We start from the raw sequence: 17907 nt of genomic DNA on the forward strand, positions 1-17907 counted from the left end.
TTTCTGTTATAATACAATTGTTGTATCATAAGCAAACAATTGATGAAATGTACTCTACTAGTTTTTCCTGTAAGCAAGTACATGGTTAATCTTCTGTGGAGATAAACATTCCTAGATCTGGGCCCTACGCTGGAAATTGTACACTTCAGAGCAAGCTAATCTAAAGATTCCATCTGTCAAAATATGCACATGCTTTAGGAGAGTGCATATGGATTTCTCTGTGGGGCTCAATACAGCCTAGGGTACTTGTGGTGGTGGTCTGGTGGATTATTGCATGCTTTAAATGATTGTGGTTCAAGTGCATGTAAAAAGCAGAGTGGAGATGTGCTTGTCTTTGTGTTGCAGGAGGCTACAGTATTGCCCGACTGCTCTAATAGAGTAATCATGAACAAAACACAAAAATATAGACATGTGTTGATAAATATTTAAAGTTAATGACATAATCTATAATTTAATGACATAATTTATAATATGTGACCCAGTCTGAGAAAACAGGTCTTATCGCCCATGTCAGCAGATTCGATTTTCACCCAGGACACAAAGCTACATGAATAAACTATCTAATTCCACAATCAAAATCAGCTAGAGACTTGAGTGGTCTGGTTTTGCTGGCTGCTTTTCCCAAGCCCAGTGGCGATCCGTACGTGTGGTGTGGAGCCTTACTAGAGCTCTGGTCAGCCTGAGGGTGACTGTATGTGGCCGTACAGCTCTGTGGTGTTGAATAAGTATCTCTGCTGTGAATTTCCTTTCATTTTAGCCAGTTTTGAGATCTCACTGGCCTAAAACTTGGCCTAATTCATCCCTTGGCCTTCCTTTTCAATTTTGAACACCATCTTGCCCGCCTTCCAGGGCCCCCATCTCCCACCCAATTTGCAGCTCGCCTGATACAGTCAACCTCGGTTTAAAAACTATCTAAAATGGCAGGAAACTTAGTTGTTGGCTACTTGCACAGTGGATGCTCTGGAAGGTAAGGAATTGGTGTAAAACGTATGAAATTTTGGTACACATAGCTTCAACCATTGGCGAGCTACAACACACTAAATACTTAAAACCAGCATTTCTCGATACTTTTAAATAGGTGATAAGCCCGATTTCCCAGACTGGGTCACATATAACGTCACTTGAAATGCTCTAGATTATTCTAAAGTACTATTTAAAACACCAAAATTGCATAAAGGCATATTTCCAAGCCTTAACTGGCTTCTCGACAGGCATGCCTGAGGTGGATCTTATCAAAAAATTTAATCTTATGTGGTAAGGAACTCACAGAACAAAATTTGTGCTTTTGTCAGATGTGTCCACATTATTTTGCTAAGCCACCTAACTAAAGAGGAGGTGAAAAATCTTTGTTATGTTAGAGTAGACTCAAGGATGTGCAAGTTATAAGTATTTGTGTACATCATGTCAAAGCAATTGTATGTGATCAATTATACGTACTTTGCCCTTTTTTGCAGTGAAGAAAGGCAATAAAAGGACAATCTTATCCAGTAATCGATTCCCCTATTCATGGCAAACACGATGGTGAAGCTCTCACCTCCGTACATCAATCTGTTTGCAGGTTGCAACCATTTCAGTAAGTGCCCGTAATATATTCCCTATACGTATTTACTGCACAAATAGATTTTTCTGTTGTTGCTATTTTGTAAGGCTGTAACTCTGAAAGTTATTGGCATATGAGGCTGGAGCTTTGCCAGAGGGTAGACTTGGCTAAGTAGACTTCATATATAAATCCTACCAGTATTTATTTTGTGTATGTTTTGGCGTTGGAACTAATCTCTTGATAATCAACAAATGCAACTCAGTTTGGCAAAAACTGGCCTTATCGCCCACAACAGCATGTTTGATTTTTTGTCACAAACACAAAGCTACATGAACACATTATCAGATTTCACTGTTACAACCAGCCTGGATTTACTGAGCTCTGGCCTACAAGTAGATGACTGTGTGTGGCTGTACAACTCTGTGGGGTTGGATAAAGACTAGTACTGTTCATTTACTTTCATTTTAGCCAGGTTTGAGCCTTGAATGGCCTATAATTTGGTCTTATTCATCCCTTCACCTTCACCTTCACCTTCACCTTCCTCTTCCATTTTCTTTTATTAAACCCCTGCCCTCCCACCACTCCCACCACCACCCACTGTAATGCTCACCTGATACAGCCAAGCTACGGTTAACCTCGGTAAAAAAAACTATTTAAAATGGCAGGAAACTTGGTTGTTGCTACTTGTTCACTGGATGGTATTAAAGGTAAGGAATTGGTGAAAAACGTGTGAAAATATTGTACACATAACTTAAGCCATTAGCGAGATACAACACTTTAAAAACTTAAAACTGGCGTACTTCAATACACGATAAGCCTGGTTTTGTCAGAACAGGTAACAAATGAACTTGTAGAATTGTGCCATATATTTTACCCCATTTTACTCATGCCCGCTTTATTTGTTGTAACGAAAAATTTTAACAACCAATATAATATGTATGTAGTTACTGTTATTTTAAATGCTAGCTACTGGCACCTATCTGGTAATAATTTAATACTATTGATTGTCGGTAGGCTGGCCTAACTAACTAAAGTCTTAGCAGTACACTATGTACGTATATGTATATATATATATATATATATATATATATATTTATGTCATGACTTGTGGCTAGAAAAATGGAGTGCTATGTAACATAAGTGCTGAAAATTTCAATTCATGATAATGTCATTTAGAAAAGTAGTGAAGGTCTTAGTCTTTAATAACACTGAATTACAGTATTAATCTTGCTAGTTAACTACAATGCATCTACAATAACATCATTTACTGCTGGACCTTTTAACCTTACTTTATTGTTCATTGCAATTAAAATATTTTAACAATCAATATGTATGTAGCTGTTATTGCTATTTATACCACAGCACAAGTAAATTCTGACTACTCAAAGCTAACAGGGCATTACCTTATTTTACCACTATACCTGCAATACTGTATTGTTCTCACTGACTTAACCTAACCTAAAAACCTTACAATGTTTACTTAGGTTATGGATTGTGGCTTTCACAATACCATGAGCAGCAGCTTTCATAAAAGTTTGCTGACTATAGTTTGCATATTCAAAGCATACGAGTGATTCAAAGTATATGAGTGTATGTAAATTTCTATGAATAACAAGAACATAAAGTAATAACAAAACACGAAATATGACTGATAAAGAGATCATGCAAAGATTGACTGCTTTATTAGAGTGTTTTGATTGTTTCAGGAAAACAACCCAGAAAGCTGCAAAGAAAATTAATTCTGTTCAGCCTGTATCAGGCAACTCCCATTTGTTGTTTCTGTTCCCACTTTTCATGCCTATACCATTCCCATATTCCTAGTTTTCTATATATCGAGTTAAAGAGCAACTGCCTTACCCATGCATGGTCATATATAGTCAAAGCCAAACATTTCTGATACAATGGAGACATTAGATGAAACAGGTTCTGCTCTGAGACATCTTCTGCCCTGAGGAATTGTGCTGTTATTCTCCAGTTATTATAACTCATGTATAACCTATGAGGAAATCTGTTCAAAATGTATTCAGAAAATAGTTTCACTTGTGCTTCAAACTGGCATGAAGTATATGCCTGTAATTTTGGGAGGATGGACTTGGAGAGACTGAAGATCCGTAAGAGCCGGTCACCGGGGAGCAATTACGAAGCTTACACATGAGCTCCATGAAGCACTGACAGGCCCAGCAACAGGGAAAAGGTTGGCCATTTAAATGTTGTTTTTGGACAATTGCAGAATAAATTAAATGTGTTACAAAAAATTGACATTGAAGTTTTAGTGTTTTGTGAAGTTAATGATATAGAACGTGAAATAGATGAGTCTGAAGTGATTGCCGCTAGGATTCGCGATTATTGGAGGTGAATTGAAGTCTTTCTTAAGCCAATGGCTGCGACCTCAGCCACAGCAGCTGGGGTAACACTGCCCACTGCTGTGACTTCTGCTTTGATGCCCGCTGCTAGAATACGTTTGCCCAAGTTGGAGTTGCAGAAATTCAGAAGAAACATCATAACTTGGATGAGTTTCTTGGACTCCTTTAAGTCAGCTGTCCATGATAATCCTGACATTTCTAAGTTCACTTCTAGAAGGGACAGCTAGTAAGGTGGTACAAGGTCTGACTTTAACTGATGGTAATTATGACTAGGCCATAGCATTTTAAACAGAAGATTAGGACAAAAGCAGACCATTATAACAACCCATATGGATGAGCTGACAAAACATCCTGATGGTACTCTAGACAGACCTTCGTCATAAAAAAGTATTTATGACAAGATCATCGTCCACACTAGAAGACTGGAATCCTTGGGTATAAACCAGGACCATTATGGCATCATGCTGATTCCTTTGATTTTGCCCAAGCTCCCTAATGAAGTTCGATTGAGAATGGCCGGAGCACACCCTGGGTAGGTTTGGAAGATACAGGATCTGTTGGAGACAATCAAAACTGAAGTAGAGGCCAGATACTAGTAATGTGCTTGAGGGAATGTTGAAACTCACAACAAAATCTAATTCCACTGCAAGTTCCCTTTATGCTGGAGGGCAAACATGTAGGTGTGTTTACTGTGCAGAAGATCACTATCCTTCTGATTGTTCTAGTGTTAAAGATATGAAAGACAGGTGTTCCTTTTTGCTTCGGTCAGGAAGATGTTTTAATTGTTTGAAGCCACAATATGATGCAAAGCAATGTGAATCTACCAAGAAATGCAAATATTGTTATAAATAAAGGGCACCACCAATCCATTTGTGACAAGAACACACCTGTTACTGAACAACCAACTCCTCCCACAGAAGCTATAGAAACCACTTCCAACACTTCAAACACTTCAAGTAACTCTGTTGCACTGGGAGGTAAATAGGTTTTACTGCAAACAGCTTGTGCACTAGCTTCTGATGGCACCAGTGGTAGGTCTGTTAATGCCAAATTCTCTTTGACACTGGTAGCCAAAGGTCATATGTCACTGATGCACTTGTGAGGTGCCTTAACCTGAAACCTCTTAAAAGGGAAAGACTGCAGTTGAATGCATTTGGTGAACCAGGATTCAAGGGAAAGAGTTGTGACCTGGTTCAGATTTGTCTGCAGAAACTGAATGGCAGTGACAGTTTGCAACTACAAGCCTTACGGTTACCAAGTATTTGTTCCTCCCTATCAAACATGGTAAATTTGGAGTGGTTTCCTGACTTACTTAAACTGGATTTGGTAGACCCACCCTCCAATTCCCCTGAAGGCATTGACGTGCTTATAGGATCGGATTATTATTGGGATATCGTGGGGCAGGAAGTGATTCGAATTGAAGGGGGCCCTACAGTAGTCCAGGATGGTTGCTATCTGGACCTTTAGCAATGACCAGTGTGTCCAGCATTGTAATAACACATTTGTCTTTGTGTAAGCTACCCAGCATGCTGAGGCTATCTGACTGTAATGGAGATGGACTTACAAATGTTCTGAGATTGTTTTGGGAGGTTGAATCTATAGGGATTGGTGAAGATCCAGAGTTATGTAACAATGAACTCTTTCTTTCCAATGTCAAGTTCACATAGGGATGGTATGAAGTAGGCCTACCATTGTTTAGGGAAAGGTGTGAAGTTCCAGATCATTACAATATATTTTAAATACTTACAGAGAAGATTGACCGAAGAACCTGACATTCTTAGAGAATCCCAATCTCTAAAAACAGAGCAGCTGAGTCTTGGTACTGTACTATAGAACCTGTAGTGAATGGTAATTCATTGGCCCATGACACGTCTGTCCATTACATGTCACGTCATCCCATAGTGAAACCTAATAGAAGCACCACAAAAGTACAAATTGTCTACGACAGTTCTGCTTCTTCTCATGATAATCTCTCACTTAATGATTGCTTGCAAGTTGGTCCAAATCTTATTCCCAAGTTGCCGAACATAATGGTTCGATTTTGGTGTCACCAAGTCGCTCTTGTTGCTGATATAGAAAAGGCCTTTCTTATGGTCGGCATAACAAAGGAAGATAGAGACATGCTTCGATTCCTCTGGCTGAAAGAACTCCTTAAGGCAGGCAGCTAAGTAGTTTCGTACAGATTTGCAAGACTAGTGTTTGGGTTAAGGCCATCACCTGCAGTATTTAGGGGCTGTAATTGCACTACATAATTATAGAAAGATATCGTTCTGATTATCCTCAAATAGTTGACCTATTGGATCAATCTCTTCATGTAGATGACTTGGTGTCTGAAGGTGCAAATGTTCCAGAATCCTTTAAGTGATATAGGGTGTCTAAGCACATCATGTTTTGAAGAGGGTTTAATCTCACAAAATGGAATTCAAATTCTATTGACCTCCTGAAATTAATACAGCAGTCTGAGTGTTGTCTACCATCCCAAAAGGGGGAAGACGAATTGAAAGGATCTTCTGAATTAACCGGTGTAGAAAATAGTGTGTGCAAGCTGTTTGGTGTCAGTTGGAACAGTTTGAATGATGAGTTTGCGTTCAATTTTAGTACGTTGTTACAACATGCCAGCAAACTATCTACGAAGGTGATAATGTGTACCCAACTATTGTTAGGTACACGTTATCACCTCATATTATCTACGGAAGGAGAATCATCAGTAATCCTAACTCTTCCCACTTCAAAGTTATTGTAGTACAAATGAGTTCTTAACTAAAAGAGCTAGAGATCATATACATCTCCTACAGCAATTCACCAACAGTGGTGCAAGAAATACTTGCTAGGATTAAGAGAAGTTCATAAGACCAATTCTAAGGCTAAAGGTGGATCTAGTATTTCATTTGGCAATATGAAGGATGACTCCAAAGTGAGTATTCTGGAAACTGAGAATTTGCTTAAAATTAAGGGCTGCCACTGTGAAAGTAGGAAGGTCTGGAAGGTGTGGACAGCTGTTTCGACTAAACGTTGAACATTTGTATCCCCTAGAGGTGTCTGTGAACAAGACTGTAGATGGATCTACTGGAGTTGTGCCTAAACAACGAAGAGAGGCAGCAATAGCTGGATAACTTAAAAGGAAACGTGCAAACTGAACATTTAGATAGGTATGGACTAGACATTTTATTTGTTATAGATTAGAACATTTTTGAACTGTTTGATTGTTGTATTTATCACTCTTAAACATGGGGAGTGTGGTATAATATTACGTATATATTTGCTGTATCACATGACTTTTCCTGTGTGTGTTAATAAGAATAATGGGACAGTGACACGTGTAAACTAGACAGGTGTGAAGGATACACTGTTACTGAAGTTTGGCAAAGAAGACCAGCTCAAGATTCATGACACACAAAAGATGCTATGGAAGGTAAGGAATTGGTGTAAAACGTGTGAAAATTTGGTACACGTGGCTTCAACCATTGGCAAGCTACAACACACTAAATACTTAAAATCAGCATTTCTTGATACTTTTAAATAGGCAAAAAGACACCTTTTCCCAGACTGGTTCACATATTGTGTAATCAAATACGACCATTACAGGAATAATCAGACAAATGCACATATATTATGCACACTTGTAGAACTTTGCGTGGGCGATTTCAAAGGAAAAGGTGTACTTTAATCTCATAAAATTACATAACTCCATGTCCTGGTCTAAACATATTCAAGATGTAATCAATAAAGCAAGTAAGAGATGTTAAATTTTGTAAAACAAACATTATACCAGTGTAAACCATTTGTTTGAGTTCATGAAAGTTGCTGCATACACTACATTAGTGAGACCATACTGGAATGTGCAAATGTCGTATTGGATCCACACCAACAATACGCAATTGATTGCATTGAAATGGTACAACAACAAGTTGCTAGGCGAGTCAAACAAGGTTACAGACTAAGAAGTAGTGTATCTGAAATGATAAGTGATCTCCAGTGGTCTACCCTACATGAATGCAGAAAGTATAGCAGATTAATTATTTATTATAAATTTTTACATCAAGACCCACCTGATCAAGACACACGGTAGTGTGTCGTGCGGCCAAAGAAGCCGGCGCGCCACACCGTGAGTATATTTACAGGAGGTCTGCATTATTCCACGGAACGGCACGGAACGGCACGGAACGGAATGGCATATTCCGTGGCATTATTCTCCGGAACGAATTAAAGTTCCTCGATACAATCCGCACTATATCCTATACTAAATACGTTATACTACGGTTTGGCTTTGATAGTCTAACTAGCTTTCCGGATATAGCTAATACGCAATTTTACTTATTTTCTATTTTATACGCAATTTTACTGAGTTCACGTGACTTTGCAAGGTGACAACACGAGGGACCACGAGGTGAAGAAGACGGGTTGGTGACTAATGTAAATCAGTCTTATCTCCCTTCACTGTAGTGAGAGAAATAGAATGGAAGACGATTCTGACGGTGGAGCGAAAGTGGAGGATGGCCTAAAAGATCTAGATTCCGGCATTCTTCCAAGAGAAGCAGCAATTGTTATAAAACTCGCTTTCTCTCCTTTGAAGAATTTCGAAGCTAAGCTGCTATTAGAGAACCCTCCGAAAGACAAAGTCAGCACAATTCCTCCGAATTTACCTAAAGCTGGAGAAGTCTACATTTACAGTTTTTCTGAATCGATTCGAAAAGGTAAGGTATAATTACAGTAGCTATATGTGGTTGGGTCTTTCTCATGTTATTGACATAAGTGTGAAGCAGGCATAATCGGCGGAAAGGGGGGGGGGAGGACTAGGGGGCTAAAGCCCCCCCCCCCCCCCCCTCAGAATGATACCACGCCGAAGTTATCCTTCTTGGAGTGGGGCTGAAAACCGCGATAAAGATCGAGATACTCTAATAGAGCAGTCACTCTAATAAAGCAGTCACAGTATTAGAGCAGTGTGTAGCGAGGTATGTAAGGATTTTTATGTAGTTTATCAGCTATGAATGTGTAGCTGGTGAGGTGGGCAGTTATTGTCAGCTGGTTGCGACCCTTTTTTTTTTTTTGGTCTCACCATACCAAACCAGAGACTAAGTCTGGGTCTGCCAAGCCCCCCCTCATATCAACTACTTCCTCCACCCCTGGAAGCAGAAGAAGCCAAGGGCAAGTGTTAATAGCTAAAAAAGATATTCTGGCATGCACACATCAGCAAAGCATGTCTCTGCAATGAATTTTATCTTCTGCCAATACCAAAAATATGTACGTATTTGCTTGGGTTTGTACTGTAGCTTGGGAAAGTCTCTGGCTGATCATGAACTACATTTTAATGTACAAGGGTGGCTACTTTGATATGTGGTGTGAAAGTGGCAATATCAAGGGATGGCAGTGTTCATGACATTTAATTTTTGCTTTTTCATGCCATAAAAATCAATTTGTAGTGTTCTTCTAACAGGGTGGATAATAGTAAATTTAATAGCATGATTGTACCACGAAACCACTGTTTTCGATGTTCATCGAGACAAGAAAATTGTGTCAGATTAGTTAAGATGCCAAGCTATTAGTGTAGTACTATTTCATAGGATAATATTGTTATACCAGTTCCCATTTTTTGAGCTGAGCTGATACCCGATCATTATCTGGCTGAATTTACCGATTGTTAGATTGTTGGTCTCTGCAAGTTACACTTGTTTATACTCCACTAAAAGCAGTACCTGTAAAGCTAATGTTATGTGTTTTCACACTAATCTCAGGTCAAAGCTTCTAATCAGACAAGTGGGCTAGGTTTCAATCATCATTGTTTACTGTTTACAGAGGGTTGGCTTTGTGGTTTCCACAAACCATAAACAAATTACTTAAGTACATACCAGAGCGTAAAGCTGAATAAGGGAACAATCTGCTGGCCACAGCCCATTACAACCGATTGGGAAAGGAGATTCAGCGGAATGGCGGAAAGAGCGGAAATGGTGGGAACAGAAGGATTTTGAATTTAACATCGTTCACACACTAACACCTCTATATCGGACCCAGCTAGCTACTCCGTACTGTACTAGCTAAAATATGCATGACTCAACAAATTTAAAGCGCACTTCTAATTCGGAGCGCCAGATCTGGTTTTCGTCAACCAACACAGGAGGAACAGTCGCCTGCTACATCTGTTCTGCATACTTTCAGTTCCATAGTCTCATCCACCATTCATCTCACACCTTACCATGCCATATTGTTGTCTGCCATGGCTAGACTGCATGGCGCATATCATGGTACTGTAGGCGCTTGTAATTTCCAATTAATAAGTGCCGTGCAGAACTTTGGAAGACTATATATCATTGGCGTGGTAACTGGTAAGGTGTGAGATGACTGGTGGATGAGACTACGGAGCTGAAGGTATGCAGAACAGATAGCAGGTAACTGTTCCTCCTGTGTTGGTTGACGAAAAACAGATCTGGCACTTCAAATTGGAAGTGCGCTTTAAATTTGGTGAGTCATACATATTTTAGCTAGTACAGTACAGAGTAGCTAGCTGGGTCCGATATAGAGGTGTTAGTGTGTGAAGGATGTTAAATTCAAAATCCCACTGTTTCCGCCAATTCCGCACTTTCCGCCGTTCCGCTGAATCTCCTTTCTCCAACTGATTTCCTATTATGATAAAAAAACAGCTAATATTAATTGGCCTTTACTTGGTACAACTCTATAGGATAAGTCTTATGTTAGTTACGTACTTTAATGAATTAATGTCAGGCTATGGAGGTATTCTGGATTGCAGAGGTGAAAAGGTTTCACTAAATTGCTATTATCTTGTAGAATACAGTGGCTGGCTGTTGCACTAGGATGGGTACTTATTATACAGTAGGCTGCATCAATAATTTAAAGGGCATGTTCTCAAGATGTTTTTAGTGAGCTACCAATAAGGGGTGTGGTTGATACAATTGATTACTGAGCAATATAGTTTATATTTGATCAAAGGGTGTTTCAAGCACTTTATTATTATTGGCCTTGTTCAATCATGAAGGACACAGCTATAATATTGTACAGCCGATCTCTATACTTAGCAATTGCAACTCAAGATAGTGAATCATGAGGTTTTATCTAGTTATAGCAATGCATACACTTCATTGATTTTTGTGGTATCTAAATGTGATACAGAAAATTTATACCTTGATATACTTGTCAAAAAAGATGACAATCAACTATTATGGAATTTTGCTACCTTCACAATTGTCAGATGCAACATATGTGACTGGGCCTGCGAAAACAGGGCATGTGGGCACAAACGACACCCCATCACTCTTCAGGTAATATCTCAGTGCTAGAAGAGTATTTTTGCATTCTGTAACTTGCATCATGATGCCAATTAAATGCTGACTAAGAACTGAAAATTGCAATACCATAGCATAATGGTACAAAAAGTTATGAGTGATAAACGTGTGAAAAAGTAGGCAAAAATCATGTGCCCACATGCCCTATTGTCGCAGGCCCAGTCACATATCACGATTGCATGTGATAACAATCATGATGTTACAGTACAGCTCTGCTACAAGGTAACGTCCGGATGTGTCCGAGATGTGTTTGAAATGCATTCAAAACACAAGCAAACAGCATGGATTCTTGCGGTAAGGTTGCACAGCGCTATTTCTCAAAGGGACACGCCCCCTCGAATGCGTGCGAGACACGTTCGAGACGCGTCTGAGATGCGAACGGATGTTACCTTGTAGCTGAGCTGTACTGTATAACTTCACATGTGTAATTTAAGTATATCGTGCAAAACAATAATCAATAATGTACTTTAACAAAACAAGTTTGCTACTAATCAGTATGATTAAAGCCATAGTCAATACAAAACACAACATTACACTGTAAATACAAATGGGTAGAAAATTTTATAATGAACTGTCTCATAGTGTAGGTTTGCTTTCCAGTTTGACAACAACATGTGCCACTTTTTTTTAACTTTATCAGCACATTTTCATGTGATGTCACTACATCACGATTATTCTAAATCAAATATCAACATCACGATGCTCAGAAACAATCACAATTAATCCCATAATCAATTTAATCTCCCAGCTCTACAGTCAACATGATATTACTGCAAGGTGTACAGTGCAGATAATCTTCTGAACCCTAAAAGACACATGCCACTGGTCAGTCAGCTTTTGTGACATAAAATGGTGGCTGTGTGGAGTGTCATTAGCCTCTAGCCTTGTGACTGGTTGGGCTGGTAAGCAGCCCAAATTGGAGTTTGCCAACTTTAAGTTCAGTGCTTGGCCATCAGTAACATTGTGTTGTATTTTAAGCTATGTCTGACTTTAGTAAACTAAAGCAGTACGCTTGTATGCACAGTTTATGTTAAAGAGTTTATTTGATTAATGATGAATTTATACTCTTTTTATGTAGCAAAATGTTATCTTGTTTCTTCCATATTATTTATAGATGACTGGAAGTGTGATCAGTATCGTTGGATTAACAACAAAGTTGCAAAACTTCCAGCAAAAGATCCATTTTTAAGAAAGACATATTTTGTTTCTGATTCGCCTAAGGGCCCTTGTTCTGATTTCCGAAAGCATGCTTATGAATTGCTACCATTCAATGGTTTAGTACTATTTCACTACCTTGGAGATGAAAAATCGTTTGTTCCTTTTTCCCATCGCAATAAGAAGAAAAATACAGACCAAGCATTTGTACGTACTTGCCCCTCAGCTATTGAAAAGATAAAGATTGATTGCAAGACAGCCACTGCAAAACAAGTGTATCGGAAAAGCGTTGTGACTGATCACGCACTCTCTCACCAACCTGTATTTGAGCCTAAAAACTACCAGCAAGTAGAAAACCTTCGGAACAAAATTTTAAGCTAACGAAAGATATCTCGTGACTCATTGTATAATGTTCATGCAATGGCAATTGATTTACCTGAGTTTGTGCACAAGATAGAAACTCATCCAGATTTGCTGTGTATTTGTTGTCATAAAGAAGTCATGGAAGAATTCGATCGTGTTCTTACCCTTGAATCTGTGTCTCCACAGCTATTATCATATGACACTACTTTTAATTTAGGTGATTTTTATGTCTCTGTTTTGACTTTTCGGCACACACTGTTTGTTGAGTGCCCAGTGGTACCTGCAGCCTTTTTAATTCATGAGCGCAAGTTTCATGAATATCACGAAACGTTCTTTAAACAATGTACTCTGCTTGTACCAACTTTACAGAAGACAAGAAAGCCAATAGTAACTGATGATGAGAAGGGAATCGTTGCATCAATACAGAAGGTATTACCTAACCTAAAATGGCTGAGATGCTGGAATCACTTGTTGAGAGATGTAAGAAGATGGTTGCAAAAACGTGATGCCCCCTCTGAAGATGTTGATGTGTATATCAGTGGCTTAAGAAAGCTGTTTCACAAACCTTCTTTAAGTGAATACCAAGCAGAGTTAGATAAGATGATGCAGACATGGAGTGCTCCATATGCTGAGTATTCCAATACATATATCAATGCAGATGTTATGTCTGTTGGAAGATGGGAATTGGAACAGGTTGGATTGTATAATCCTTATAGTGGCATAACAAATAACCAGTCTGAAGGGTTGAATCATGTCCTTCAATCCCTGGAAGGTTGGCATGGCCTACCACTTGATTGCCTAATGCTTTCATTCTATTACTTGCAAGGGTACTATTTGTCAGAAATCTCATGTGGACAAAATGGCCTTGGAACTTTCCATGTTCATGCAAGCTTTAAAAATTGTTTTGGATCATTACCCATATTGCCTGTTAAAGTTTACAAGCCTGAAGAAATAGTTGCTAGAGTAAAAGGTGAAATCAGAGAAACAAATGAAGAACAAGATATCGAAAACAACCATGAATTGCCAAATGCCTTATCCCAGGAAGCCAGAGCTAGAAAACGTATTGAAGATGGCAAAATAGTTCATAATGCACAGTTGAAGGTATTTACAGTTTCAGGTTCATCAGGTCACCATTATGTGGTTACATTACATCCAAAGGAATCTTGCACTTGTCCTGCAAAAAAGGGTTGCTATCATATCATTGCAGCCAAAATGAGCATTGGCATGGCTTTAGAACCAAAGGAAACAACCCGTGTAACTCTAACTCAGTTACGTAAGAATGTTCGTATTAGTAGGAGGAAAAAAAATCAGGTAATAAAAGACCCAGAGAAGGTGATTATACAGTGATTGGTGCACCTGATGCAAAGATGAAGCCAGGAACCAATGGAATCAAAGGTCTCATTCCTTGTTGCATATATTGGTATTATTTTACTTTGTAAATTTTTGCTATATATATATGATAAAAAGGATGCTACCAAACCCAAGAAGTTGAAGAGCGAAGAAGGTATTTAGTTTAGTTGTGTATTTTCATCATTGGGTATGCATATTTCTGACATAGATGGGCTGGCTGACTGCCACATGGACTGTGATTCACAAACGACTGTTGGATGTACAGAGAACCTTGCTCAGCATGATAAAGGTATGTACAAATTTGTACAAGTGTGCTTTCCCAAGATATGTGCAACCTATAAGAAAAAAGCACTACTATATACCAAAACACAGACACATATTAATTTACTCTTTAATTACCCATGTGTGTACTTATGTGCAGGATTGATGCTTGACTTACTACGACTTTATGAAGAAACAAATCCATTCCATAAAATCGATTATTCAATGGATGATGTTTATATGGAATTGGAGGATGAGAAGGTAAGATTTACTTGGTAAGGTTGACCACTACCATTCACTTGTGTCTTTCAGAGGAAGCCAGGAGAAGTCCTAATGTATTTGAGTCTAGATGTTCATACATGGATGCAAATTAGAAACCAGTGTGGTAGACCAGAGCTAAGAAGGATTGGGAATTATGTTTTAGGTACTTCAGCAGATCGCCATGATTTTGATAAGTTTAGAGATTTAGAGTTTTACAAACAAAGGCCACTGTTGAAAACTGAACTTTTGGCTTGTTTTATGAAAGAGAAATGTATTACTGCTTCATGTTGCAATAAGTACGGCATTGAATTTGTGTTGATTTTCCCCAGCACAGAATTTGATAACTTGTGTGAGTGGACGAGGAATCTTTTGGGTATCAGTCACAGATCAGGTGAGTGTGTGTAGCTGTTTGACAAAAGGGATGTACTTAAGCTGACCACTTAATCAATTTAATGATATCTGAATTGGTTTACAGTGAAGCCCCTCTTAACAAAGTCTCTGAATTAAGAACACAATAGAGGGACGGAGATTTTGGTCCCAACAAGTTTGGTCCATACAATTTTACCTCTGAAAGAGGAATACCTCTACATTACAGCAAATAATGCCCAAAAATCTTTGTCCCAACAAGGCCTAAAACAAAATGCTATATTCTGAATAAGAATAATAGCATGAACCCACATTGTCAAGAGGACTCTAAATAGAGTAGAAACCCGATCACCATGTTCTAACAAATTAAGCAGAAATAGAAAAGCATTGAGATATAGTAAGCAGCAAATGGGGTGCTAGCATAGATTTGTTTATGTCTCACCATTACAATGTGGCACTGATGCACCAAAAGCTACTACCGTGCAACCAACAATAACTATTAATTTTATTTACTGGTTTTATGTTCAATATAATCATTACGATAATAATCAATATGTGTGCTCCAACATGTAGATCATCATGTGTACAGTGAGGAAGACTTACCACACAGTGGACCACTCTTATTGGGCAACAATCCGTCAAGTCAAGTTGGAACTGTCAATGAAGCTTCCAAAAACCTGTTTTAAAGTATTCGACTTGGCAAAAAAAAAGCAGCGTCTTCCTACAAATAAACAGACTCCTGCTGTAGACTTGGACACATACAGAGAACTGCCCAAAGATGAAGGCATTCATTCTTGGATTGATGAGTTGCACTTGATGGATGTGGACAAAACTGTGGTAATGTCAGGCAATTGGATTAATGCTGCAATCATCAATGCCAGTCAATATATATTTAACAAGCAGTTTGAAGCAAAATTTCAAGATGTAGGCTATGCAATGACAATGAGTTATTCTATTGTTGAAAGTGGTTTCATTCAAATTATACATGATAGCAGCAGAAATCATTGGGTGACAATTAGTAACCTTGGTAGTAGTCAGCCGGAAAATGTGTTGGTGTTTGATAGCATGTTTTGTCATGGCAGTCCATCAATGAAAGCACAAGTGGCCTGTTTACTGCACACCAGTAAATCAGAATTTACTCTGAGCATTGTTAATGTTCACAAACAGACTGGATGTAATGATTGTGGTTTATTCAGCATTGCATATGCGGTGGCTCTGTGTTTGGGTGAAAACCCTGGCACACTAGTATTTGACCAATCTGAAATGCGCAACCATCTCATATCTTGTATTGAGCAGCAATGTTTCTCTATGTTTCCAATCAGAGGGAAAAGAAGGAAAAACCTGAAAGTTAAAAAGACTGAACGAGTGAGTGTTTACTGCCTTTGTAGAATGCCTGACATGCCACATCAACCTCCAAAGATATGCTGTTCAAAGTGTTCAAAATGGTACCATGGGGATGTATGCATTTCTCCTGTTCCTGAAAGCGCATGGGAAAAGAACACACATTGGAGTTGTCCCAGCTGTGTTGAAGTTAGTTAGTGCATGTTTACTGACTGTATTTTAGTTTACCATTTATTTGCTGTAGTTTTACTTTTGACGTTAACTGTATACACTGTCTTTGTTGCTTATTTTAGCTACTCCATGATGTTGCTGTTATTAACATTTTTTCAAGTTGCTGTTAATTACTGATTATTGTATTTTTAACTGGCATCAACCTATTTGCATTGGTCACAATCGTTTCAGACATGCATACATCATAAGTATATGTGGGCATGCGGTGTCTTTATATAGCTGTGCGCATGATACATGCAGTGGCTGAGAGAAAATGACTATAGGTTGTTGGTGATATTGCTGTAGTTTGTTAACTAAAAAGTTATTATAGCTTTGCAGACCTATACGCGTATAATATAGCATAGATAGTAACTATATTCTACGTAGGTACGTAGAATATATACTATCTATGAATATAGCTACGTATAGCTATACAATAATTATTATATGTACCATGAAACCACCTAACTTCAAAGCCAAATTCCAGGGTACATATCTTATAAACCCTGGCTGGCCATGGTACATTTAAGTTAAACCATGGCTGGCTATGGTACATTTAAAATAAACCATGGCTGGCCATGATACATTTAAATGTACCATGGCCTTAATATATCTGATGAGGTAATGTTGTTTGTTTTTATAAGAATCCTAGCAGTATTCGATTGTGGGAGTTTATTATTACTCACGTGATGAAAACCATGAACCCGATTTTGCATTCTACAGCACTCATACGAAGGCGATTTGGCACCCTTACCACCCTATGAGTTGACAAACGGAAGTTTAAGGTGAGAACTAGTGTCATGGTTAATTTACAATCGCGTGTCTGCGTGTTTGATTACGTACCACGCCCACTTTTCGTATATCACGAGGTAACCACTCTACAGCGAAGCTTACCCCTCTGGATGTTTAGAAAACATTGTAAACAGTGGTTAAACGATGTAGCAACTTTGAAACACTTGTTAAATCGCAAAATTGAGTGTTTCTGTGATATTCATAGGATTTTCCCGTTTATGTTAACAAACGTAACTGCAACGTTGCTTGCTGCTGACCCATAATCGAATTTTACAAGAGTCTCTATATAATAAATCCAGCGGGTTGCCTCGTATTGGCTTGGGTGATTAGTCGCCCACCACAGTAGGCTATTAGCCTACATGGTACATATCAGTTGTATCACGTGCCCTCGTGATTTGCCTGATATGTACACCCACGCTCTCGGGCCTAACGGCCCTCGAACTTGGGTGTACATATCAGGCAAATCACTCGGTTACATGATACAACTATTACATGTAGATAGAGATGCATATGAATGTGACGTTGTTTATAGAATTTCAAGTCCCTTATTATATAGATTGATCTAGAGCCACTCTATATAAGCCGCCCATGTTCAAAGACTAGGTTATAG

General features: G+C 38.6%; 2 protein-coding genes across 2 annotated transcripts in view; one reads left to right on the forward strand and one right to left on the reverse strand.

The window, feature by feature from the left end:
* The window catches only part of LOC136247993 (uncharacterized), a 151645-nt gene that overhangs the window by 10334 nt on the left and 123404 nt on the right, over positions 1-17907 (reverse strand). The window lies entirely within an intron of this gene.
* Positions 14100-16592, forward strand: LOC136246320 (uncharacterized). Its single transcript, XM_066037714.1, has 5 exons — positions 14100-14220; positions 14275-14355; positions 14488-14588; positions 14640-14979; positions 15528-16592. The coding sequence occupies exons 1-5, from the start codon at positions 14100-14102 to the stop codon at positions 15638-15640; spliced, it is 756 nt and encodes a 251-aa protein (XP_065893786.1). The 3' UTR covers positions 15641-16592.

This window comes from Dysidea avara, chromosome 2 (assembly GCF_963678975.1).
Source record: "Dysidea avara chromosome 2, odDysAvar1.4, whole genome shotgun sequence".
NCBI lineage: Eukaryota > Metazoa > Porifera > Demospongiae > Dictyoceratida > Dysideidae > Dysidea > Dysidea avara.

Excerpts from the sequence above, each read along its gene's own strand:
- LOC136246320 (XM_066037714.1), top strand. The coding sequence starts at position 14,100 with ATGGAATCAAAGGTCTCATTCCTTGTTGCATATATTGGTATTATTTTA. Across the intron at positions 14,589-14,639 it reads TGGAATTGGAGGATGAGAAG|AGGAAGCCAGGAGAAGTCCT; the intron begins GTAAGATTTACT and ends TGTGTCTTTCAG. Across the intron at positions 14,980-15,527 it reads GGGTATCAGTCACAGATCAG|ATCATCATGTGTACAGTGAG; the intron begins GTGAGTGTGTGT and ends TCCAACATGTAG.